This window comes from Rhinolophus hipposideros, assembly GCF_964194185.1.
Source record: "Rhinolophus hipposideros genome assembly, chromosome: 7".
Lineage (NCBI taxonomy): Eukaryota > Metazoa > Chordata > Mammalia > Chiroptera > Rhinolophidae > Rhinolophus > Rhinolophus hipposideros.
Window position 1 is genome coordinate 12,974,551 of NC_138053.1, and position 27,333 is coordinate 13,001,883.

The 27,333-nt window shown below is 41.4% G+C and overlaps 2 protein-coding genes across 16 annotated transcripts in view; one reads left to right on the forward strand and one right to left on the reverse strand.

Annotated features, from left to right (window-relative positions):
- Positions 1-264: 264 nt before the first annotated feature.
- PHAX (phosphorylated adaptor for RNA export) lies at positions 265-13,882 on the reverse strand. 9 transcript variants are annotated; one of them, XM_081054317.1, is made up of 7 exons: positions 13,745-13,858; positions 12,867-12,928; positions 11,636-12,249; positions 8,925-9,045; positions 7,343-7,426; positions 1,713-1,949; positions 265-951 (listed from the first exon to the last, which is right to left on the reverse strand). In XM_081054317.1, exons 2-7 carry the CDS (start codon positions 12,891-12,893, stop codon positions 919-921), a joined length of 1,116 nt encoding a protein of 371 aa, XP_080910443.1. In that variant the 5' UTR covers positions 12,894-12,928; positions 13,745-13,858; the 3' UTR covers positions 265-918. The 9 variants fall into 9 exon arrangements, with proteins under 9 accessions (XP_080910443.1, XP_080910444.1, XP_080910437.1 ...); XM_081054318.1 differs by having other exon boundaries at positions 13,751-13,856; XM_081054311.1 differs by lacking the exon at positions 12,867-12,928 and having other exon boundaries at positions 13,745-13,876.
- A 46-nt stretch (positions 13,883-13,928) lies between these two features.
- Positions 13,929-27,333, forward strand: part of ALDH7A1 (aldehyde dehydrogenase 7 family member A1) — a 70,052-nt gene continuing 56,647 nt past the window's right edge. For 5 of the 7 annotated variants that reach the window (XM_081054304.1, XM_081054301.1, XM_081054303.1 and 2 more), the window contains exons 1-3: positions 20,824-21,265; positions 22,592-22,645; positions 23,462-23,527. In XM_081054304.1, the coding sequence (XP_080910430.1) occupies positions 20,993-21,265; positions 22,592-22,645; positions 23,462-23,527 (393 nt within the window). In that variant the 5' untranslated portion in view covers positions 20,824-20,992. Of the gene's footprint in view, positions 14,583-16,853; positions 17,021-20,823; positions 21,266-22,591; positions 22,646-23,461; positions 23,528-27,333 lie in introns of those variants that run through there. The other 2 variants (XM_081054305.1, XM_081054306.1) reach the window with 2 other exon arrangements.

Sequence of the window (27,333 nt, forward strand, 5' to 3'; positions counted from 1 at the left end):
ATGAAGTAGCCTCAGGCATTAATGCTCTGAAAACTTTACCTTTCACTAAAAAAATTAACGTTATTTACATGAATATGTGGCATTCAGATTTCTGCATGATTACCTTTCCTAACGTACTATATCCTTAAAATCACCTCATAAACAATCTCAGGGACCTATTAATTAACTAAATATCCAGTTACCTATTTAATTTTCTTGCCCTGGTTACAGTAATCTTAAAATAGAATATCTGAGATTAAAAAATAAATTCACTCGGAACTCATTAAAGACTGCCAAATCTCTAATTTTATTTTTGCATTCTTTCATAAAAAGCAACCAATAACTATTTTCCTTTTCTCACTTAGATCCTTAAATCCAACTTCAATGACCATGCATTTCAGGAACTACTGAAAAAGTTCAAGTACATTGTCTGTAAATAGCTTGTAATTGCTTCCTACACAGTTTTGCTTAATCTATTTTGTAAACTATAGTCAAATCTTGGAACATCTCAAGTGACCTACCTTTAGAAAGGCTTCTTTTAACAAAAGTGAATAATTTGAAAATTCATGCAGATATGACATTTATTTTTGCCCCTGCCCCCCTTCCCACCCACTCCCACACCCCAAGTTTTTAAGCCATTGTTTCTCAGTCTAGTTGTAGGGCTCAGCTCCCTCGCCCATGCTGGTATTATGAGCCTTGCGCTCCACTTGTTAGTCGGCTGCTCACAGTAGCTGTCATTGGCTGCTGGTCGCTCATGATGGCACACGTCAGCACACGTCAGCACACGGCAGCCCACAGCAGCCTGCAGCAGCACACAGCAGCTCACACCGAGCTCCAGCTTTTCACAGCAGCCTAGATCCAGAGCCATTGTTCACAGTCTCAGCTGTAGAGGACGTAGCTCACTGGCCCATGTGGGAATCGAACCGACGGCCTTCGGCATCAGGAACATGGCACTCCAACCGCCTGAGCCACCTGGCCACCCAGATATGACATTATTAATACCTAACTTCCTTAACGTAAGGTAAAATAGTCTTAGGCAGGCCACCATTGAAACATTTTAAATGTCCGTGGTAATTACAGAGGTAAGGATTTAGTGTATGACTGAGTTAGTAAGAGGTCAAAAACAAAGTTAATGTTACGAATCAATACCTCTTTGAAAAGCTTCTGTTATTTACTCCTAGACAAACAAATAAGTAGGAAGATGCATCAGTATAAACCTATTTGAATTTTAATAGCTATCCTTAAAATAGCCTAAGAGTTCTTAGAACACAAACTAAATTTGAACGCATTTTGTAATAGCTTGACAGTTTGTGTGTCTTATTAGGATCTTTTAATGGAATGTTCTGAAACCAGTCATAATTCACTGCAAAGATAAATCAGAAAAAGAAAACAAACTTGAATGGCATGCTATAATGGTTATCAATTTACCTGGACAAAACTGATCATCAATTAGTAATAATTAGCACATGCAACAGATTGAGAAATTAAATCTTCTGATATATACTTTTAAGTATTTTGTCAGACATGAGAAATTTTTAAATGTTTTTATCAATCACATTCATCTCCCTACATATTCAGTTTTATTTAAAACAAGTTCTTTCCAAATTTCCTTGTTTATCAGTGCAAAGTAAAACGAAGTAATCTCAGTAGAAATGCTTTATTACAATGTTATTTTAGAAAGGCTTATTCCTCAAAATGTACTAAAAAATGTCCAAATCATGAGAATGATCAACCTCAATGGCTTCATCTGCATCAAGCTTTGTCTCTCCATGTCCTTCCTGTGATTCATCAAGAGAGGCCAGGGCCTCATTTGTGTCACTTGCAAAAGTTTCTCGTGATGTATCATCATCTTCTTGAAAATTTAGACTTTTAATAGCTTGTTTCATCTTTTTTCCCAACACTTGTGTCCTCCTCTTCCTAGCAGCTTTTTTATTTTCATATTCCTTTTGATTTTCAATGTAGAAAATGTCCTATAATAAAGGAATGACTTTAGTAAATAAGAACTACCGTTTTTTAAAAGTTTGTTACAAGGCAGACCCTTTATATTAATCATTATCTCCATTTTCCACAGAAAAATAAGCAAATATGATTAGACTCAGAATTAGACACAGCCCAAGACATTAAATAAGTCCCCACTGCAAGGCCACTCTGGAGCTATGACTCAAACTCAACCTGGTGTTAGGTGCAGGGCTCATGGGTTTTCTACCATCACACGTCATCTCTATAGTTAAAGGTCTTCTGAATGGAAAGATACAGTAGGAGAATCATGTTATTTAGGATTTAAATGAAATATAATTTAATCACAACAAAACAGAAGTCTTTGGAATAAAGATGTATTTTGAAATGCCATCATAACCATATGTGATTGCACACGCTAGGACAATGAATGAGCCATGCCTGAATTGTGTGACTCAGTTCGATCATGTAACCTACACAATGCAAGAAAAATATCAGCCCCTAAAATATATTACTGTAATTCACATGACAGTGTAAATCTGTCAAAAACTTTAATTATAAGGCTTAAAAATTGTACAGTCAGCACCGGAATGCATTCCAGGATGTCAGAGAAAGGATTCTCTAGCATGAAAATATAAGATTCTTTTAGTATAGGGTTTCTCAACCTTGGCACTACTGAAACTTTGCGCTGGATAATCTTTGTTGTGGCAGTCTGCCGTGTGTATGGTAGGATGTTTAGCAGCATACCCGACCTCTACCCACTAGCACATACCCACCCCACCCCCAAATTATGATAGCCAGAAATATTTCCAGACATTGCCAAATGTCCTCTGAGAGGCAAAGTTGCCAGTAGATGAGAATGGTTCAAGCAGAAAATACATTCCCATGAAAATGGAAAACATAACACATGGGAACCTTGATACAGATAGATAAGTGTTGTTTCAGAGGGTACAAAAAAAAAAGAAGTAGGTCAGGCATCTAAAGAGAAGGCCAAAATAACTACACTAAGACAGAGAAAGTTCAAAGGTTTAAAACAGAAGCTAGTGGAGGCAAGACACACTGACAGCCTATTATCTTCTAGGAAGGCACTCTTAAAAGCTGCAGCCAAAAAAAAAAAAAAAGCTGTAGCCAAGCCAGTTAGTCCCTATTACATCTTCATAGGGTGCAAAGTGCAAATCCCTTGTTTATAAAAAGCACTATGGAAGATGGTGACATAAAGGGGGCCCTCTCCTTTTAAAATTTATGCTAAATAGTTATAAGCAGCACAGAATTAGCAGAGGAAGGAGTAAGGAACCCTGATATTAAGGGGATAAGGGAAAGCTTCGGAATATGAGTGCTCTGATGAAAAGGAGCAATAAAAAGTATTTGCTAAAGAAATGAGGAGGGACGGGGGCTGAAGGTGGATACGTATGTGACGAAAAGTTCTGGAAGGACAAAAAAAGGTGAATTCAGAGGAAAATGAGACTAGCTACCATTTACTGAAGGAGCACTTTTATGAGCCAAGCATTATACTAAGAACTTGACACATGTTAACCCTTCTCATTCCTACATGAACCTTACGAGGTGGGTGTTATCCTTGTTTTCAGATGAGGAAAGTAAGGCACATGATTACAGAGCTAACATGTGAAGGTGTAAAATGTAAACTCACATGTGATTTCTCCAGATCCCTATTCTTAAACCATATCATGTTACCTTCACAAAAGTGTGACAATTCAATTTTTTCAAGTGTCTACTAACCTTCCAGTGGACAGATAGAAAGAAGCTACAAGTAGAAGTATTTTGATTTTATGTGGAAGCACATCCCTCCAAATACAGGAAGCCTTATTAGCATGTTTCCCTGAAAATAAGACCTAGCTGGACAATCAGCTAGACAATCTTTTGGAGCAAAAATTAATATAAGACCCGGTATTATATTATATTAATTATATTAATTACATTGTATTAAATTATATCATACCCAGTCTTGTATCATATCATTTATCAATCATGTATCATATCGTATCGTATCGTATCATATCATATCATATATCATATCGTACCATACCCGGTCTTATATTATAGTAAAATAAGACCGGATCTTATATTAATTTTTGCTCCAAAAGACACATCAGAGCTGATTGTCCGGCTAGGTCTTATTTTCAGGAAAACACGGTAAAAAGAAAGTCATTCCCATGGGTTATGAATTTAAATAGAACAAATTGGGGGATGGCCTAAAAAAAAAGTAACATGTTGTTAAAGTTGTTACAACAAATCCAGACGAGATAATCTGAGAGCAATTTTTTTCTTCCCATCCATATCCATACATTAATAACTCTGAGTTAAGAACCTGAACAATATAACATGGGCAGAGGGAGACCATTATAGCTGAGCTTTTTAAAAACATATAGCAAATTTTTGAACAATCTGCTATATTGAACAATTCTTACTGTTTTGAACAATTCTTACTGTTTTTCTTCACAAACTTTGTATTTTCTAAAACAAAAATTAACAGTACAAAGTCATAACAAAACAAAATCAAACGAAAAAAAGGAAAACAAGCCCCTCAGTTTAGTTCTGGCTTCCAAGTTCTGTACACTGTGATGGTCAGCAATAGAGCGATTAAAGAATAATTATAACTTCATTATTGGATGGCATATGAAATTATTTACGGGGCTGGCCCGGTGTCTCGGGCGGTTAGAGCTCCATGCTCCTAACTCGAAGGCTACCAGTTCGATTCCCACATGGGCCAATGGGCTCTTGACCATAAGATTGTCAGTTCCTCGAGTCCCGCAAGGGATGGTGGGCAACGCCCTCTGCAACTAAGATCGAACACGGCACCTTGAGCTGAGCTGCCGCTGAGCTCCCGGATGGCTGTTGGTTGGAGCGCGTCCTCTCAACCACAAGGTTGCCGGTTCGACTCCCACAAGGGATGGAGGGCTGTGCCCCCTGCCACTAGCAATGGCAACTGGACCTGGAGCTGAGCTGCGCCCTCCACAACTAAGACTGAAAGGACAACAACTTGACTTGGGAAAAAGGCCTGGAAGTACACACTGTTCCCCAATAAAGTCCTGTACCCCTTCCCCAATGAAAAAAAAATTATTTACAATAAAATTCTATTTGCCTTCAGGTGTTTTTCCTTTAATAACAAAGGTACTCAATCCATGTACATATAGAAAATTTGGAAAAACAGAAAACCCTGAAAGCCAAAACATTTACAATCCCTCACAACAGACCAAATCATTAGTAACATTTTGGTGTTTTACATTTCAATATATTGTCCCATGCCTCTTTTCCTTTATAAATTTGTATTTTGCCTTTTTAAAAAATTCAGTATTATTACATTTTCTCATTACCTTAAAACTGCCTCACAAAAATAAAAGCTACAGGATACTGCTTTTAAGACTGTCCCTATGTATCACATTCCCGATATTAGACATTCCAAATGTTTCTATTGTTTATTTATTTTTCCCCCGTTCTTCTTCTCCCCCCACCCACCCACTCCGGTTCAAGCCATTGTTTCTCAGTCTAGTGTAGGACACAGCTCACTGGCCCATGCTGGTATTATGAGCCTTGCGCTCCCCCTGCCCCGGTTGAGGCAGTCGGTCACCGGTCGTCAGTAGACCGCTCACAGCAGCTCATGGCAGCTCTCACTGGCCACTCACCATAGCTGTTGGTCATTCACGCTGGCCGCTGGTTGCTCATGGTAGCCCATGGCCACTCACACTGGCTGCCGACCGACACAACAGCCTGGGGCAGCCCACACCGACCTCTAGGCTGCTCACAGCAGCCCAGCTCCAGGCAGAGCTGTTGTTCACAATCTTAGCTGTAGAGGGCGCAGCTCACTGGCCCATGTGGGAATTGAACCAGCGACCACAGTGTTAGGAGCAAAGCACTCCAACCACCTGAGTCACTGGGCTGGCCCCTCTATTGTTTGTTATTATAATGCAATGTTTCTGGTAATTTAACATAAAAACCTAATATTAAAATCCCCTTCTCCACAATGAGTCAGAAGAACTGAGTTTCAGAGACACGTGATTCAGTGAAAACAACCTGGGTTTGAAGTCAGTGTTCTGTGTGATCCCAGGCATATCACTTTCATTACTCTTCATTTGTACAGCAGAGTAAAACCCACTCTGATAGACTGTGGTGAAGATTTTAAGTCACATAAACATCTGACCCAGTGCCAGGCTCATGGTAAATGTTTTCTTCTCTCTTGCTTCTGAAAATTGTTCATCCAGGGTTTACTTACAAAGAGCTTTTGTAGATACTTTATTCAGTCCTTTTATAACACTATCAAATAGGCAGGACACATATTAAAGTCCCTACTTTATAGGTGAGAAAATTGAGGCTGAGGGAGAAGTGATCTGCTCATATAGCCGCTAAATGGCAAATTTAAGGTTAAAACCCAGATTTTGAATCTTAGTAAATTTTCATTACATCATGCTATTTCTCTGAAAAGAGTAAAATTATGCAATCAAACAAAATCCAAGAAGAATGTTCCTTCTAAATACGTACTTTTTGTCAGGGATTATTCTGGGAGAGGTGGGAGAACATTAAGGTATACATTCTGTTCTACCACTCAATAGTTGTGTTCCTAAGGAAAATTTCTGTCATCAAAATAACTGTTCCAATGAGGAAATAAAGCAGTTACTGACTAGAGATTTCAAATGTGCAACAGTAACATTTCCTGTAGGAATTCTAGTAATAGATTTTAAAAAAATAACTGGAAGTGAACAGACAGAAAACTTAAGGAAAAAGAAACATTGAGCAGATGCATGGAGGAAAATGTGGGATTAAAAAGATCAAAAAAGATGTAACAAATGGAACGTACAAATCTAGACAGGAGCCTGGTTTGGGGGAAGAAAAGGTAGAAAATACATTCTTGAGGAAATTGGAATAAGATCTAGAAATTGGATGATATTATGAAATTGTTTTTATTTCTTTTAGGTGTGGCTATATAGGATACTATCCTGATTATTGAGATGCTTGTTGAAATAATTAGGGCGGTGTGCCATGATGTTATTTATTTCCAAATGGTACCAAAAAAAATTGTATAGGTAAAATAAGAATGCCAAACTATCAACAATCCCCGAATCTAGCTGGAGGATATATGGGTATTCCTTCATCTATTCTACCTTGTTGAAATTTTTCATGAATAAAAAGTTGTAGGAGAGTAGAAAAAATAATTATGTGCAAAGAAACCAGGAAAAGTTGCCATAAAAGAAATCTTGATCTTGGCTCTGAAAGGGAAGAAGAGGAGGAGGCAGAGCTTTACAAAAGGCCCAAGTTTTACTTCAAATGAGACAATGGCAAAATTGGTCAATTTAAGGCAGAGCAGGTCATGGACATTAGTAGAAAATGAAGCTAGAGGCGGAGTGGAAGTCAAATTATTATAGATCTTCAAAGTCAAGAATGTTATTATTTTTACCTTAATTTGCTCCTCACTGATACTAGGAGTGTTTTTCAGGAGATTCAGGAAAACTCCACCTGGTGTTCTTCTTCGACTACCATTCTACAAAACGAACAGAAAAAATATACTACGTAGACTCTTGCCATGAATGAGCCAACGCATCTTGTAAACAGGCGTGCATGAGGCGATAATAAGGTCTACCCTGACCATTCTAGCTTAACTGCAATGTCCTTCTCGCCTCTCTACACCTATATTTAATATTTCTGTTCCCATAGCATTTATCACTTTCTAATATACTTAAAGATATTATATTTACCCTTAATAGACTGTCTCCCTCCCACCTCCACTACAACACAAGCTTCTTGTGTCTAAAACAGTGTCTGGCATACTTATATAAGGAAAGAATGCATTAAAAGAAAGTGAATTTGGACTTGTATCTTACCAACATTCAGTAGATTTGCATGGAATATAATTTTATTGTTACTACAGTATTAAAATGTTACTACAGTATTAAAATATTAATGAGCCTATAACTTTGTGTTCAAATGATAATGAAAATCAAAGTACATGAATGAAGACACAAACAGGGGTGCCAGTACATTCATGATTGTAAAAATTTGTTTTGGTTTTGACTTGTGTAATCTATGTTCATAGGCTGTTTCCTCAGCCAATGCTATCAATTCTAATTGATTTCCACAGCACAATATTTACTCTCTAGTGATGTGACTATTCAGATTGCTGAGGAGCAAGTAAGGAAACCATTTCAAACTTCATCCTCACCCTGTGGTGAAAGCTGAAATAAATGTGATTTGCAAAACCAGTCTATGGGATAAACTGCCACAGCCTGTGATTTGGCCCCGCCAGAGGTGTGCTCTTTCTGCCATTCTGAAATACTAAAGTGTTCTGCAACCTTTTTTTCCATTATTGCTTCACCCACCCCAGCAACCTTTTAGACATTTGTTTTCCTATTCACCCCCACCACCCATGACATTTTAATACTTATGGGTATACTACATATATATGTTATGCTTTTTACATAACAAGGTGGGTTTTTGTCCCCACGGACCAATTTTAAGAATGCATGAATTCAATGTAACACATCTGTTCATCAGTGCTAAGTACTGGGCACTATGATAAGCATTTTATGTATGTCATCTCATCTAATCCTTACAACATAGAATTAATTCCCATTATACAGCTAAGGAGACTGAGGCTCCGAGAAGCCAAGTCTCACACCTAATAAGTTGTACACCCAGAACTCAAAACAAGGCACCCCAAACTCCAAAACTCATATTCTCAAAATCTGAGCTTCCAGGGCCCCCCAAAACTTTTTTCTTTAAATTTCAGCCCCTACCCTTAATGAATCCTATAAGAGATGTGTTATTGAGTACATACTAACAGGCTGTAATTCATGCTTGTTTTCGTAAAACTCATGATACTTAATTTTTTTACTTAGTCTTCATAGTTAATGAAGTTTTTTAAAATCTGAAACCCTGCAATAATTTATGATAAATTTATGATCCAACAATCAGAGACAAGTTTACTTTTTAAAAAATCACGAAATAATTCAAAACAGAAACAATGAAGCTATCAATCTTACCATGATAAACAGGCCACCATTTTGTTCAACTTCAGCAGTTTCCATCAGAAGTTCAATTGCCTTTTTGTTCCCAATTATACTAACTACTCGGGCTATCAGATCTTTCTTTGGTTCCTGCAACCTGATAAAGAACAAATAAAGTAATTTGTTAACCTTTTTATTTGTTGTATAAAGTTGAAGAAACCTACCTTAGTCTCCAGCTTAGTCCTCAACTAGAATTAAAATCCTATTTTAGTAACATATGCTTTCCGAAATCGTCAATATTTAACCTTGAAATCAGTGACATGGAAACATTCCTATCTTGAGTCAGCCAAGGAGATAGTAACCTCAAGGTTCCATCTCAAGTCTCATAACTGGCCTTTATACATTGCTTTATTGGATTATGGAGGATTTCAAAACAAATGTGCACATTTACCAAAAGGAATGAATGCAAGCTTAAAAGGAAAAGATAAGATCAGTCCACTCCTGTCAAAACAAGTAACAAACATATACTATGCTTTCAATTATTATTCCTAAAAGTTAGCTCTCCTAACTCCAGAGTTGTCTGGGAGCTTTAAAATGGATAGGATTTTCCCCTCACAAGGCTCCCTATTTCAGAATAAAGATATAGCTAACATGTATCGATGGCTTATTATAGGATAAGCACAATCCTAAGAACTTTATATGCATTATCTCAGTTAATTCTCTTAACATCCTTATGAAGTATTATTATTTTCATTTTACCACTGAGAGGTAAACACACAGGGAGCCTAAGTAACACTTGTAACGTCAGAGCCCATACTCCACAGAGATGACAGAGGATTCATATCACAGAAATCTTACCAGTTCCCTAACCGGATCGGCTTCTCAACAGGAGGCAGTGCAAAGAGCACCTGACTAAGAACAAAGGGACCAGAGTTTAGTTCCAGGTCTGACACTTATTAAATTTGTGACCTTGGGCAAGCCACACAACTATTAGGCCTCAGTTTCCATATCAGTAAAGTGAGACTTGGGCTTACAAAATCTCTGAGTTCCTTTCCAGCACTCAGATTCCAAACTTCCTCAGTATTTTAAAAATCTAGTACTAGCGTTGACAGGCTTGCCTGCAAGTGAATACTAGTTTAACTACCAGCTATATTACCATACTTGTTTTCAAATTTGTGACACTGTTCATTACTGATTTAGAGCTAATGACAAGTTAAAATCTGAACTTGTTAAAAACACATAAAATGTAAATGTACTGTATGTATATTAAGCAATTCTATTCCTAGATATTTACCCGAGAAATGAAAATACATGTGTAAACATCTGCATGTTCAAGTTCGCAACAGCATTATTCAGAACAGCTAAAGGGTGAAAAAGCCATTCAATATGGGTATGTGCATATATGTGTGTGTATAATAAATAGTTGATTCCTGCTACAACATACATGAACCTCAAAAACATTATACTAAGTAAAAGAAGCCAGGCACACTGTGAATAATTCCATTAATATAAACCAGAAAATGCAAGTTTATGCCTACAGAAAATAGATTAGCAGTTATCTGGGGATGGGAACAGTGGTTAACTTTATTCATTTATTTTTTTGCCTATTCTGAGGAAAATATCTACATTTCCAGGACTTTTGCCAGAGTTAATATATTTTAAAATTAAAAATAACAGACTGTCTTCCATTCCCTGGCCAGCCCCCATGCTCAGCCGGCAGGAGGACCGTAAAAGGGGCATTCTTTTCTTCTTGTGGGGGCGGATGAGAAAGAACTGCCTTATGCTAATCATTCAAAACTCACAGACCATGGTTTGTTTGCTCAGATGCGATAAAGTCCTGTTATCTTTACTTTTGTGCCTTACGGGACAGTATAGACTGGTTGACAAATAGTGTTTTTTGTTGTTTTGCAACACTACGACCATCTTATATTTTCTGTGATTTATGTGACTAAATATTTTGGACTCCATACACACAAAAAATAAAAAAAATAATAAAATAACAAAGACTTGCTATCCTAGAAAATGCATTGCTTCTGATTTGGTGCATCACAATATGGCACATTTTCTACAAGGTCTTTCCTAGAGACCAATTTCAGTGTATTGTGGCTTGTGTGAAAACCTTGTATAACAGGTGTTCTGAGTAACAATTCAACATCAGAACCTATTTTTATTAGCTTTTCTATTTTCTTAGGAGAAGCTCCACTTTTATTACTTTTGAATTCTCCGTTTATCTTTATTCTGGCTGCTTTTAATGCTCTGGCATCATTTTTATAAACTTGTTCTAAAGAGCTGTAAAGCCTTGGCTGCCTGACCCAAGGCTCTCCTTACTGCAGCCTCAGGGTTAATTTTAAATGGGCATATGATGGATATGGGGTGATGGAAACGTTTCAAAAGTGGTTTATGGTGATGGTTGTAGAGCTGACAAATTTACCAAAAAATCAACACTTGAAATGGGTGAATTTTATCATATGTACAGTATGCCTCAATAAAGTTAACAAAAAAGCCATGAATGCTTGAAAACACCCAAAAAACACCCCAATTTAAAAAGGTAACTTTTTATATAAAGAGCTCTATAGCACTAAATGGAGTTGTTAAAAGTTCATAAAAGTCTGCAAAAGCTCATTCCACAAGTTTTAAAAAATCTTAAAAAGGAACATCATCATTCAGTATTTGTAATCTATTTTATTTCCTACATATGGAAGATAGTTGGTCAAGTGCTTATTTGTAGGAAATACTTAAATGCTTACCTGAAAGAAATTTCATCAGCCACTTTCTCCTGAGAATCATCCTCTGTGATCTCATACCGGCCTTTATAGTTCATTTCTAGTCTGTCCCCTAGTCTGTCTTTGACAGGTCGTTTCCGTTTGAGATGACCTTGCCCATTTTCATCTTCCTTTGGGCAGGTTTTCTTGCCACCATGCATATATTCATCGAGCTCTTTGTCTAGTTCTTTTGTATGTTCTTCAGATTCTCTCTTAAGTTTCTTAGCAAGCAAATAATTGTAGGTCTCGGATTGTCTGCTTTTGTCAATAGTACCTTCCATTTCCAAGATACCAAGTTCAGAGGCCACAGCATCTTGATTCTGCTCCTGCAGCACCGCACCCCATATGTTGTTAACCTTCTTCCCTCCAGCAAGAGGCAATTTCTGGCTGCTCTGGCCAAACTGAAAAGGCTCTGGTTTGGGAGGGGGGTTAAAACATTTTTGCCGCTTGCGTTTCCAAAGAGAGCTATCATCATCTGAATCGGAAAAACTCTCTTCACTTGAATCCACACCTTTAACAGCCCGATAATGTGACACAGGTGCACACGCTGCTGTAGTACCCTGGAAGGACCTCGCTGCACTGTCCCCACCTAGTGCTTTCTGCAAGGGAAAGGAAATAAATCAATTCCACAAAATACATTAACTCCACCCACCATGTGCTATTTAAAAAAAAAAATTATTTAGGGATTCAGCTGGATCATTTTGAGGCAGAACTGATCTTTAAAGACATCTCTGAAACCAATTCAGTCCCTACTTTTCTAAAGGTTCACCTGGAATTTACAATTTTAAAGGCACAAACTTATTTCTATAGCTAACACAGGACTTAGTTCTAAGGCCTCCTAAAAAATTACCAAAGCTCTTAATTCTCACTTTTAGAAGATTCTCAGTCTTTTCAGTTATTGTCAGAATGTTTGAAAATGACAACATGCAATAATTGTTACTAACAGTTAAAACAGAATTTGCTTTCTTTTTTTCCAAATATGCCTTTCATGCATTTGGACATATCAACTTCCTTTGCACCGTTTTATGACTAAACTCTTTCGAGTAGACAGTAAACTACGGGTAGGAATCCCTGACACACTACTACTTTTAAAGTTTTGTTTTGTTTTTTAAGGAGGGTGCGGCTCACGGTGGCCCATGCGGGGATCTAATAGGCAATACTGGTGTTGTCAGGACCACGCTCCACCCAACTGCGCTAACCCACCACCCCGACATACTGTGACTGTTAAAACTGCAGAGTCCATTACACCACGTCATGCGTCAATCTACGTAAAACAACCTGAAAGAGACTAAAAGTCAACATACCTTGATATCAATGTCCTAAGACATTTACGTGCAAGAGAATCACCTTTGCTTTTTGTACTAAACACTAAAGCAAGTATGTGCTGAGCTAGAAATGGAGGGTGGGGGTGACTTCAGTCAATAAGATGGTCTTTCTTTTTCGAGTAGTAATGGCAGCTAACAGTTCTCAGGCTGCATGCTCCGCTGAATCCTTACAACCGGCCCACCAGGGGCGTACTATTATCATCCTCGGTCTACAGACGGGGCACTAGGCCACACAACCTGACCCGGATCCCGGCGGCGGCGCCCGGGTTCCAAGCGGGCGGCCCGGCACCAAGACCCCCTCGAAGAGCTTGCTCCCCAGTACGGGGGTCACGACAAACCCCCGTGTAGGAAACTGGGGCTCTACTACAAAGCCTTGCGCCGCATGACCGCATGACCAAGCTAGGTCCGATGGGCGTACGGGAGAGCAGGCCCTGAGCAAATGATGCACTTCACTCCTGGTGCTCAGTCTCCGGTCTGCTCAGGGCGAAAATGAGCTCCATCGGCTGTTTCGGGCCGATGTCCCCAGGTACCGGTACATGCCCGGCAGACTCTGCCCTGCGGGACAACGCAGCGGCGCTGGAGTGGGCAGAGTGGCGCGTGGAAGGCGGAGAAACGACCGCCTCACCCCAGCCTCCAAGAGGCCGCGAGCCTCCGGAGTTCCCCCGCGCAGGGACATGCACAGCCCGCCGCGGCCGCCCTCGCCAGAGCCGCCCCCTGCGGCCCCGGCTCCACGCGCCGGGCTCAGGATCACCCGCTTGCCCACGCTCACCAGCACCTGCAGCGGAGTGTCGCTAGGCGTGACCGTCATGTCGGAATCCGAATCGGAAAGCTGCCCATCTTCCATATCCCCGGCCTCCTGCGCCATCTTCCCGCGGCGCGGCGCGGCGCGGCGGGTCAGAAGAGCACTTCCGGCGGGTCAGACGAGCACTTCCGGCGGGGCGGCGGGAAGGTCCGGATGCCCCCGGCGTCCCTGGCGCCCCGGCGAGGGAGCCGCTCCAGCCGCGGCATCCCGTGCGGTCTCGCCGGGACGCCTGGGCGGGACTGACCCGTGTGTACACTGCAAACGACTCACTTGAATCATTCCGAAAAGACGAGTCCGCTGCTTCCTCCCTCCTTTGGTGCGTTTTCTTCCAGACTTGGTTTTCGAGCAAACATAACGTTTGTGCACGGACAGCGGCCATCGGGGGCTTCCCCGCTTGGCCTCACCCCCACACTGGGATGCCCCTGCCCGCCGTCCGGCTTCCATTCTTGCTCCTCCGCAGTCCACCCCCCCTGCAGCTTCCCGGGAAGCCAGTACCTGAGGTCGCTGCCCTTCCCAGACCTTCCGGCGGCTGCGCTCAGCGCGGCCCACGGCCCTGCCCGCGCGGTGTCTCAGGCGCCCGCGCTCTCTCCTGGCTCCAGGCCCGCGCGGTGCTGTGCCCGCGGCCCGGCCGCCCCCGGCAGCCGCCCAGACACCCTGTGCTTTGCACAGGCTCTTCTTCCACCTGAGTCAGGTTTCCGGCCGAAGGCTGTCTTCTCCGAGAGGCTTTCCGCAGCCACCCTCACTAACCAGAGCCTCTGCGGTCACTCTCCGGCTCTGTACTTTTTTCTTCGTGGCCTCAATACTCGTATGTATTATATATTGGTTTTGTTTTTTTTTTTTGTCGGAGTTGCCCACGAAAATATCTTTTATTCACTGTTGGTTCCCCAAGTGTTCAGCCCAGTGACTTCTTGTGTATCGTCGGTGATCAAGATACATTTATTGAATCTTTTTGTCACGTAACGGGGATCTTATTATTGGTACCTTTTCCTATTCCGTAAGCTGCTTTAAAAAAAAAAAAAGAAACAATAGAGCGATTTATCCTGGACATCTTTCTGTATACAAATATAAAGATCTAATTCCTTCTTTTTAACCACCCCCCAGTACTCCATTGCATGGAGGTGCCATCAGATATTTAGTCTCCGATGGTGTATATTTAGGGTAGCCAATTTTGCAGTTAACGTGTAGTTTTGCAAACTTGTTTTACAATTTCCTTAGGATCTGTTTCTAGCCTGTAGGGGAAACAATGACTATAGATTTTTGAAATGTGACTTTAAGACCTATCAAGGAATTGAAAAGTCACCTGGTCTAATTCCTTATTTTGAGAAATGAACAGAGATTACGCAGCTCAACGACGGAAGAAACTGAGTCTTGACTCCAGGTCTCCTAACTCTTAACCAACTTTATTGTTTTGCCTTTCCTCTATAGAAGTACAATTTCCCCTGAAATTAATTTGTGTGGTGTGAGATAGGAGTCAAATTTCACGCAATAATTAACATTTTACTATGTGGTATGGGAGACATTTAATATCACATGATGCATAGAACAGCCCCCCAAATGAAAAGACTACCTCAATGTTCTCCTCTAGAAGTTTTAGGTTTACCTCCGCTCTAGAGCCCATTTTCAGTTAATTATTGTATATAGTGTGAAGTAAAAGTCACAGTTCACTTTTTGTTTTGCATGTGAGTATGCAATTAATATAGCACCATTTGATTTCCTTGACACCTTCCTTGAAAATTGACTAGAGTGTATACAAGAGTCTATTGCTGGGTTCTCTATTCTGGTCCATTGATCTTTATGTCTATCTTGACACCAATGTGACACTTCCTTTATTACTGTGGCTTTATAATAATTGTAAAATCGTTAAAATCAGGTAATGTAAATTTGTCCTTTTTTTACTCTTAAATTGTTTCGGCTGTTCTAGAGCCTTTGCATTTCCATTTAAACTTTAGAATCTGCTTGCTAATTCTAGTATTTTGATTGGGATTGCACTGAACCTATAGATTCATTTGGACATTGGGGAGACTATCTTAGCCTGATGCCATTACATGCTTGGATCATTTATTGTTAACCAACAACTCTTCTTAGGATTCTGGGCTCATTAAACAACCAGATAGACAGTTTGTATCCCGGAAGAGAATGCAGTGATTAGAGAATGTGAATGGTCGGTCCTTTCTGAAGATAAATTTTCCTATAAAATAATAAGCCAGCATTCTAATTGTAGCATAATTTTTTGTGTGAACTCAATATCAGTCTGCCTAGAGCAATACCCATGCTCTGCTAAATAAGATTCTGAGTTTGCAATAATGAAATTATGTCCTGAGTAGTGGTGACACCCAAGGCTCTCAGGGATGTCCCGGAATGGACTCAACCGGAGCAGAAACCAGATTCTTGTCTCCATGTGAGAAAGAATTCAAGAGTGAGACAAATGTAGGGAAGCTCAGGAAGTTTATTAAAGCTAAAGTATAAGGTATAACAATTAAGTTTGCGAACTCATCCTAGAAAAAGTGCTACCTACCTCATTTCTGAATAACACTAATGTCACCTTCGAAGTACTCCCCTTGGGAAGCTATACGCTGATGCCAGCACCTACTCCACTCTTCAAAGCAATTTTCGAACTCTTTCTGCAATGGCCATCAGAGCTGTAGTCGTATTAACATTGATGTCATGAATGTCATCAAAATGTCTTCCTTTCACTATTTCCTTTATCTTCAGGTAAAAAAAGAAGTCACTGGGGGCCAGATCGGGTGAGTAGGGAGGGTGTTCTAATACAGTTGTTTCTTTACTAGCTTAAAAAACCCCTCACAGACAGTGCCGTGTGAGCTGATGCATTGTTGTGATGCAACAGCCATGAATTGTTGGCGAAAAGTTCAGGTTGTTTTCGTCTTTTTCACACAACTTTTTCAGCACTTCCAAATTGTAACTTGGTTAACTGTTTGTCCACTTGGTACAAATTCATAATGAATAATCCTTCTGATATCAAAAAAGGTTAGCAACATTGTTTTGACTCTTGATTTGGACTAACGGAACTTTTTTGGTGGTAGAGAATTGGCTGACTTCCTTTGATGCTTTGTTTCAGGGTCGTGTTGGTACACCCATGTTTCATCACCAGTGATAACACAGCCCAAAACATCATTTTGCCTCTCCAAAAGGTCTTGGCAAACTTCGACTCTCCTCTACTTTTGTTCACCAGCGAGCTCCTTCGGGACCATTTTCACAGACACCTTTCTCATGCCAAGATTTTCAGTTAAGATTTTCTTGTTTCTCTATTGATGTTTACTTGGTCTGCTATGCTTCTCAGAGTCAGTCAATTATTTTGGCACACAATTCAATGAATTTTTGCAATGTTTTTGCCATTTTCTTCATGGCATTAGCCCCATAAACTTGGACTAACATGTCCCTGATTTGACTTTCATTCTTGCCAAGTTTAACAAGAAATTTAATGTTTGTTCATTGCTCTAATTCAGGCTCATACATTCTCATGACAGCACACAAAAACACACAACAATAATGAACGCCACCCAGCAAGACACCACATGTCAATACGAACACAGCTGTGAGATACTGAGATACCAAAGTTATGAAACCTTACTGAGCTGTTTGTATGGCCAATGTAAGCGCACGGTTGCAAGTTCGCAAACTTAATTGTCAAAGCTCGTACACAGTTGAGAAGGAAGTGTGGAGTAGATCAAGAGCACCCCCTAGAACGTCTTGATTAAGGTTTTTATCTCTCTTATAGGCAGGAATTTGAGGACATCACCCTGTCTTCTCTAGGGATGGGATCTCTATTTCCCTCCTGTTTGGAACTGTCATGGCGTCAGGTGTATGGTGGGAATCGTAGTACCCTCAGTGTAAATGAGATTATGATGACATTAAAATGAGCTAAAAGTCAGGCCTGGGTCACGGCTCCTGGCCCTGCCATGAATACTAGATGAAACTAGTTATTTATCTTAGCCTTAGATGTCAGATGTAGTTCCTTGTTTTACTTCCTTGAAGGGAAGTGCCTCCTTTGGTATCCTGGAGTGGGGGGGGTCGATGCCCTAGACTATCTATCCTGCTTCAGTGGTGATTTCTCTAATTTGCTGCTGCCTTCAGGCAAGCATACGTTTACATGTCGTATCCCTTTGCCTCCTGGCCAGCTGTCTTTGAAGAATGAAGACAGCTAGCATTCATTGAGGACATGCTAAGCACAGGTCATTTGTGCCTATGCTGTGATTCCAGGGTCCTTGCTTTAATCACCACCCTATGATGCCTTTGATAAGTCATTTGAAAAGCAGAATTGGCCATTTGCAAGCTCTGCCACTTTAAATACGAATTTGGTTCAAGGTGTTCTGAGATCAGTCAGTACGTTTAAATTTCTATAGGACTTTGCAGTTTTTATATATGCTTTCATATATGATTCATTTAATTCTCTTTCACACATGAAATGTGCTTTTATATGATTCATTTAATTTTATCTCTTCCTGCTCTGCCCCATCAAAACTCATTTTTTCCTGACATGCTGTTGGGCAGAATAAGTGAGTTTTGGAAAAAGGAGGTAGAAGAGAGATGCAATCCCTATTTTCAATGTTGGCAGTTGCTGGTATCTATCTCCCCAGAACCAGTTGACAGCCATGAACCTCTCCTTGATTTAGTGAAGAGAACAAAGCTAACATTTCCCGAGGGCATTACATGTTTTTCCGCTCCTAAAATTTATGCATCTGTAAATGTCTTTTCATTTTTTGAATCAAATGGAGAAGAGAAGGAAGGATGTGGTGGGGGATGTGGTGGGGGGTACGTGTAGAAAGAATCTTGCTGGCAGCAAGAAATTGAGAATTAAATTCTCAGTTAAAATATCTGAGAAAGAAAATGCCTCAGTCGTAGGGGTAGATAGAAGACAGTGGCCAGGTTGTTGATAGAGATTGCGGATGCTGAATCAGGGCCTGATTAGGACCCCAGTAACAGAGGCCTTGGAATGTCCCCAGCCTCATCTTTCCTTGACGTACAGCTTAAGTATAGATCATCCCCCTGTGGCTTGAGCTCAAAATGTCCCCAGCCCCACCCAGTTCCCTGTTTTAGAAAATTAACTTATAGTTAATACCCTTAGGCTTATTGATCACAATCTCTATGGTGTAGCATTCTTTCCAGGCTACTCCCATCATTGTTCCCGGGTTGATGACTCCACCAAGGAATCACTTGGCCAGAGGGAACACTTCATGCAGACCCCCAGAACCATCACGTAGCCTCTGGAGAAACACCCAGATTTTCCTTTAAATACCCCAAGCCAATCTGAGAATGTCAAGGCAGATTTTTGGAGCTGTTAACTGGCTTCCTTCTCAGACCACTGGTGCTCTGATAATAAATGTCTTGGTCTACAATTAACCCCTACTCATTCACACAATATAAAAGAATGTATGCAATTCTACAAGAGTAAGAAAAGATTTATTGAAAGTCAAGAAAGAGAGAGTTCTGCTTGGAACTGGCAGAAGTTATGCAAGGGCCGTCTGAGAGAGAGAGCTGCCCAGACAGAGGGGTAAGAGAGATACTGGCCCATGGAGCTGTGCCAGGGCAGAGCCCGACAGGGACAGCTGCGCTGATTAGGAGTGCTGGGGTTATTTATTTTTCCATGCAGGATGTAGGGTGCTTGTCAGCTTGCAGGAGGGCTGCCATTACAGTTGTCTTCTCCTGGGAACTGTCCTGTTCCCATCTATGATAGGTGTCAGTTTGCAAGGGGTTGTTGTTGTGATTGGGGACAGTTCTGTTCCCACTTATGTTGGATGTAAGGTGCTTGTCAGTCTGCAGGTACAGTGCTAGCCAGGGGATTCAGAGCCAAGCAGTTAATGTTTAAGCTTGCTCTTGCCAGCCTACAAGTTTGCTCCTGTTAACTCTTTGCCTGTCCCATGCTGCCAGCTCACAAGCCCAGTCCTGTTTACTCTTTACTTGTCTCATCAATAAACACTTCATTCTATAGCCTAACTCCTGTGTTGGTTTGTTGGCTGAGCAGCACGGGCAGCACGAGCCCCGGACTCAGTTGGCCTCCAGTTTCAATGCTGGACAGGGTTCCATGCTTAATTACTCCTGAGGTGTATTCCTAGGTTCATTTGTTCATTCATTCATATAGGTGAACATGATCCTGGTACAATGCTGGGAATTGTAGAGCCATGTAAGGATGGATGAGTCAGAGATAGTCCTTGCCTTAACAAGGAAAAATGTAACAATTACAAACGGAAGCATCATTCATATATCTCTGCCACTTACTACAGTTTCTGGTAGGTGCTTGATACATGCCCAGTATTTGCTGAAATCATTCATGCCATAAGGGTGGGACAGATAAAGCTCAAGCTTGAATGTAGAGATGGAAGAAAGGGTTTTTACAAGTAGAGAGAACAGCAGGGGCAAAGACATAGTGAGAGGAATACACTGGCTTTATTTAGAAACATAAAGTGACTTTGGCTGCAGTGCGAAGGCCACAAGGCAAGTAGTGAGAAGCAATATTTGGAAAAATAGGTTGGGAATCACTGAAACACCTACTAATTCAATTGATTTGAGAGTGTATATATTAACTCATATCCAAATCGTGCTGACTGAGATGTCAGTATTTCCCAGTTATTATGGAGTTACATAGGAAAGGGGATGGGGAGAGGGGATTGCGGGAAGATAGAATTGAGAATGAAGGGAATTGATCAAACCGCCTTTGTTCTTCAAAAGCAATAATATACCCAGGCAGGGTATTTAGAAGGAAGTGCCAAAGTTTAACATTTTTCATTCATTAGAAAATTCTAATTTGTAATTTTAACAAAACAGTGAAAACAAAGAACCCTTTCCCTCCCTTCACCAAAATAAATAAATAAATAAATAAACCTCCTTTGGTTGGTTATTCCACGGAACAGCAGCTTCACCGTCATTTGTGAGCTGGTTAGAAATGACCACTCTCAGACCCCGACCCCAGACCCACCGAGTCAGAATGTGCATTGAAATGATGGCCAGGTGATAACATCCACATTACAGTCTGAGAAGCCCTGCTCTAACCTACTGTACTTTAGAGCCAACATTTTGCTGAAAGGATTTCTAGCGGGTGCCGCGGTTCCGGCGTCTTTCACCAGATGGCAGTAGCCCTCCCGCTTGCTTCCTGCGGCAGCCCCATTGTTCCAGGCGGAGGTGAAGCTCTGGCTTCTCCGAGACCCAGGCGGGTCCTGCGGCCGCGGAGGCGAGTCCCGGGGGCGGGGCCGGGCTTGCCCAATGGGCTCTCGCGGGCGGGGGGCGGGGCTCTATTTCTGCGGCCCCTCGGGCCGCAGGCGCGTTGCACATCCCGGGCTCAGTATGTGGCGCGTACCCCGCCAGCTGTGTGTGCAGGTTGCGAGGGGGAGCAAGCTCTCAGGACTTTGGAACAAACCTGCAGCCTTCATGTCCACTCTGCTTATCAATCAGCCCCAGTATGCTTGGCTGAAGGAGCTGGGCCTCGGCGAGGAAAACCCGGGCGTGTATAACGGCAGCTGGGGAGGCCGGGGAGAGGTAAGCGGGTGTCCCGGGAAATCTCTGCAGCCTCTGCGCTCCGGAAGGCCGGGCGGCCTCTGCCCCACCCGGCTCCCCGCTGCCGCTGTAGGCGGTTGTACTGGATGGGAAGTTTGGAAGCTCCACATCAAAATTTTCTAATGTAGGGTGCCCTAAAAATACTCTTAGATTTTTAGGTCCTTGTGTGCTATGGAGGGTCGATGTCATTTTGGAATTGGTTGGGGTTAAACTTCTCACGCGTATTTAAAATCTTAGGGCAGAGTTCTGTGATCTATAGTGAGAAAAGCCACACGCTTAACAGTGGAAATTATCTTAGTTTTGTGCTTGACTGTGGCTCCTCAGATGTGACATGCGCCGCAGGTAATGTCCCACAGTATAGTTTTATGCTGTCGTCTTTTCTGGCACCCTTTGGAATTTGCAAGTTCGGACTTCCTGAAATCCTGTTTTCGTTGGGCTGAGCTTTCTTTTCTTTTTTTTTTCGTTACCGAAACTTATTTACTGGAGAGGTGGGGAAAGGATTGCCTCCCAGTATCCTGCAGACGTGGTGAGCCGTGTGAAAGTTCCGCTGCACTGAGCTTTGCTGAGGACCGGATTTTACGCATTTCTCTGTTTCCAGAGCCTAACACCATGCCTTTTGTTGCATGATGTATAATGAATCTGTTTTGTTGGTGGAAACGTTCCTTTTGGTTATCTGTGATTGTAGGAGATGCAGGTGGTGTTAATTATTCCCTCAATCCCTTCTCCCCCCAGTGTTCCCCATTTTTAGTTTCCTGTTTTTCATATATGGAATCTCTAATCATTTGGTTTGTGGGTAAAATACCCTCTCCTGAAAGCTTTTTTTGGTTTTTTTTTCTTCTTCTTTTTTTTAAAGCTACGCCTTGATTTTTTTCTTTCTAGTTGACCTCTTCAGTTTTTGTGAACTCAGGACTTTTTCATAGGTGTCTGGCCTTGGCCACTTCACCTTCTGACCCAGAGGTGGGCAGAGTAAGGGAGAGAAGAAATAAGTAAAATTCGAATTTGGTGTATTGTTAATGGAAAAAGAGGCAAAATAATGGGTTACATTTAGGCTTTTGTTTAGTACCTAATACTTAGGTGGCAAGGGTGGGTTCTACAGAAAGGCAGTTCTGGATGGTTAGGTCAAAAATGAAAGCTCTGTGGAGTGGCTTATTTGTAACAGAAGTTAAGGTAAAGGTTCCAAGTTTGGATACTGTGTCTTTGTCTTTTATTTTCTTCCTTCCTGCCTTTTTTCCCCCCTCACTTGGTCTGCTCCCCCTGTTTGGAAGGAATTACATGTGGTGGTCATCTTCATCTTCTTTTTGTTTCAAGGTTATCACTACCTATTGTCCTGCTAACAATGAGCCAATAGCAAGAGTCCGACAGGTAAGTGGTTTTTGTTGTTGTTGTCTTGTTGTTAATGCAAACTGCCCACGGGTAGTTTGTGGGAATGACCAGAGCCATACAAAGTTAAAGAAGAATGGGTTTCTTTTTTAATTGACATTTAAGAACATCCGGGAGAGAGACTATCCACTCTTTGGATGGGTAGGTGAGGGGGTGCCTAGAAGGGTGAACCATAGAGGACTGGGGTGGGGGGTCGGTATTTAGAATGAAAGTTCTGGCCTCTTAAATCGGGGTTGGAGCCTGAGGTTCTGAAATTCTAATAAATTCTAATACAGTGGTACCTCGGTCTTCAGACTTAATCTGTTCTGGAAGACCATTCAAGTTCTGAAATGTTCAAAAACCGAGGCGCGGGTTTCCCCATAGAAAGTAATGCAAAATGGATTAATCCATTTCAGACCTTTAAAATCAACCCCTCACACAGCAATTTAGCATGAATTTTACTGTCTAGTGGTAGCACAGATCCATAAAATTTATGGCGTTTGTAAACCGAAATGTTCGTCAACGGAGACGTTTGAAAACCGAGGTACTACTGTACACCTCAGGTGTTGTTCTCAGATGAGGCTAGTGGGCCTTGCTTTGAGAAGCAAGGTTTTAAAAAGTACAGCTAGATTCTAACTTGTCTTATGGCGTTCTAGTAAGTTTTTGGAAGCATAGGCTGTGAAAATCTTTCTAAACCACAAAGATTTTAGGGTTACCCAGAGATTTTCCAATTCTTTTCCAAAAAATCTGTGTGTTCTTAGAAAGAGATCATCACTTCCCTTTCCTTTTCCCTTTGTCTCCCCCGAATTCTTAATTTAGGCCAGTGTAGCTGACTATGAGGAAACTGTAAAGAAAGCAAGAGAAGCATGGAGAATCTGGGCAGACGTAAGTATGGAGGCCACAGCACCATTCCCTATTGTAATTGCAACGAGATGAAGAAACATGATGATCAGGTCAATGCCCCCTTGGTGAAACAGGAGTTCCTCAGGGGTTATGATAATCTCCTCTGCTCTTCTCCTAGGATAGTGCCTTTTCCGTGTTTGGCCTTCAGTAAATGGGTAATTTTCAATGGATTAAAACCTACTGATGCAAGTTTTAAGCATACATTTGAGCTATGACCACTCTTTATTCTCCAACTGAAGTTACTGGAATATCTATGCTAAGTACCTATTTGCTTCTTTTCCTCCTTCCTTCAGCCAGGGAGTATCTCAGCAACAGGTGGACATTCCTGGTTCAAAGATCAGCAGCAGCTCTTTCAAAGGGTGGCAGCTTGAGTTCCTCAAGTGTCTGATCAGACTTTGAGGCAGATTCTGTCTCCTCCAGCTCTGTCTCCACTAGGGGTTATACGAGCAAGTATAGAGGGACTGTAATTGGGGTTGGCCCTGCTGATCTGTCACTAGATTAGGGCCAGGCTCTAGAGGAGGGGAAAGTAAAGAACAGGGGTAGTCTGGATTTCCCAATCCTCCCTCCCTCACCCCACGCTGAATATCCCTTTCTGTCTTGAATTTTGGCCACCAAAAATTCTAGGCCTGAGGCTGTAGGACTATCCTGGACAGTGAACACAGCTCTATCCTTGGGTAAATTACTTTGCCTCAGTGTGCTTTGTCTTGTAAAAATGGGAGACTCCTGGGTTTTCTAGAGGGTTAAATGAGTTAATCATGTAACCTGCTTACAGGAGAGCTCAGCACGTGGCAGACCTTGGTACCTGCCAGTGATAAAACCGCGTGCGGTTGGGTTTGGGACTGCTGAGCCATGAGTTTTGTCCGAATCAGTGATTGCTAGGGGGTCTTGGGGAGGGGCAGACTCTCCGGGAGAGTCCTGGGTTGGATGCAGCTGTGTTGTTTGCAGAGACCACCTCTGCAAAGCAAGAGGAACATCTTTCCTCTAATTCTGGCTGTGAGATAGGCTCAGGGTTCTGTTATACACAAGTAAAAATATCCTTGAGCAGGAAAATACCACTTCTAAAAGTTAACAATGTGCTAAGTAAAGTTCACCCTATCTGGGTAGAGAATAGTATCTATCCAAAGCACTATCATTTATTTTAATGTTTTAAAAATAACATCATTTTTTCCTGATTATAAAAGTAATACATATTCCCTGCTTAAAAAAATTGGATGATACAGTAAATAAGGTAATCAAATTTAATCCCCTTACTTTCTCTTCAATATGGAATGGTTATTAGAGTTATGTTTTGGTGCATTTCTTTCATCTTTCATGGGTTTATTTCGTAGTTGTGATTATTATACATACATGCATATACACATGATATATGTAAAATTTTGTGACCCGTGATTGCAGTGTATACCAGCTTAAAGTTACAGCATAGTTTTTAAAAATCATTGTTTTCCTGTACATATACTGTTGTTTTATTTAAAATTAATTTATTTTTTAGAGAAGTTTTAGGTTTACAGTGTAGGAGAGGAAAAAATTTCCATCATTCCATTCTAGGTTCTGTGGTTGGTCTAATAATTAAATTGACATAAGACAGATTAACACAGAAACATTTTAATTTTGTACATGATGGGGCCCCATGAGAACCAAAAGCAGCTAGGCAACTGATGCTTGTATAGCATCCTGAGTGATGGGAATGCATAAGGGTCTGGGATTTTAAAGAAGAGGAATGCCATTCACAGGAAGGTGAGAAGAGCACATGTTTAGTAAATAAGCAAGTGTTTGCCCTGCCACAGATTTGTCTCTCAGATATAAAAAAGTTATCTCCGGTAGGTAATAGCCCTCTTCCTGACACAGGCCCCCTTCTAAGGTCTAGGAATTAAGGGGGAGGTAAAAAGCTTTTCCTGAATTTCTAGGTCTTGAATGTCTTCAGCAAAAAGTAATCCATATGTCAAAGTGGCACATTTTGGGGTGACATGCTCTGAGCCCCCTCAACATAAAAAGCAGAGAGTTCCCCCTCACAGAGTCCCCCCATCACGTTTAGTAAGTTTCCCCTGTTTATTAACATGTTGCATTAGTGTGGTACATTTGTTACAATTAGTGAGACAGTATTGATACATTATTATTAAATATATAAAGTTCATTTATATTAAGATTCACTCTTTGCGTACACTGCTTTGAATGCCAGTGGAACATTTGACTAGAAACATCTATTATGTGTGTGCATTCACCCAGGGTAGATAACAATCATGTTTGAGAAAAGAATGTGAATTCAAGGTCTTTTCTTTCCCTGGACTGGCTTTTACTGTGTTTGCTTTGGCCTAGGGGTGGCAGCTGACATCGGGGCAGCTTTCCTAAATATTGTGCTGTATGCGCTTTGTTGTCGTTGCTGCTCTTTTTGCACTCAGGATCTCATTCGGCTTCCTCTCTTTCTCAACAATGTCAGACTCTGCACCTTCCATCCTTTCTCATACTTCTCAGACCTCCCAAGAGAGTAGAGGCTGCTAATAGGTTGCTTTCTTGCGTGACAGTAGAGTCAGTTGGGGATCCCACTTGTTAGAATTTGAGTTAAGCAACTGAGTTCAAAGTTTAGGGAATAGGCAGAGCCTTTCCTAACTGCCAATGGGGGCAGTGAACTAGAGTCTGCTGGTGCCTCAAATAAAACCAGACCAGAGCTTGGTCCCGTCCCGGTCTACGCACTTTCCCTCTTGGGCCCTCACTTGTGTGGAGCCCCTCGTTGGCCAGGATTTTTCTGGCTGGCTTTGCCTGTGTGAGGACAAAACACTGTTTCACTTAGTTGATTTCTATTAAGCCTGGAATTTTTCAATGGAAACATTTTTCTCTAAGGGTAAAGGAACAAAGTATAAAAATACGGAAAGCTAGTTCATAAAAACTGATTTCTTTCTCAACTAAAACTAACCATGGAAACCCTAGTCAGGAATACGGAATCTGCTGCTTATTTTTCACAAAGCGGTTTCAGCCCAGAAGGCCCCCTGTTTCTGCCCCGCTGCATTACCTGCATCCTCATTTTTCTTCCCCATGTGTGGTGAGGGATAGCCAGAGTCTCTCCTCTCTCTTGAGGACAGGTACCTGTCAATGGGCCGTCTCTAACTGCACAAAGGAATACCAGATACCTGGTAACTCTTTTCATGGACATTGTTGTGTTTGCTCAAAGGCTCGGCTCCTACTCCCCCCTCGTGCTCCTGGTTTCCTCCACGTGGCTGTCTTTGATGCTCATTCTGAAGGTGACTTCATGGGGAAAGTGTGTAGGGACGAGGACTCTTGCTGCCCACCTCAAAACCGTCTGAAATTATTGACACCCTGTAATGCTAGACTGATCATGGTCGCGTGGAAGATGTGGCTGTCTTCCTTGTTTCCTATTCCTCACTCAGATTTGCATGATCTGGGGTGGAATAGAGTCTCAAAGTTCCTTGGGTGGTGATTCTGATGTTTGGCCAGGGTTGAGAATTAATCAGTTACTGATTTTCAATAAGTCTTCAACATCTTAAATTACATTTCTTTTTATTGCCATTTTTGTAGTCCAGATAGCCCCCATCTCTAGTCTGGCCTAATGGTTTCCCCGCCCGAGTCTTATTTCCCTCTGATCCATTTTCTATACCACAACTAGAGGGATAGTTTAAAGTGCACTGTGATTCCTCTCTCTAGTAATTTCCCCACTGTTTTTCGCATTCTTCAGACCTTTGCATGTGACCCCTACATTCCTCTCCCGCTACTTTGAACACCTTACAATTTTCCCAAACCATCATATTCTTTCTTGCCCTTTGGCCTTTGCATATGCC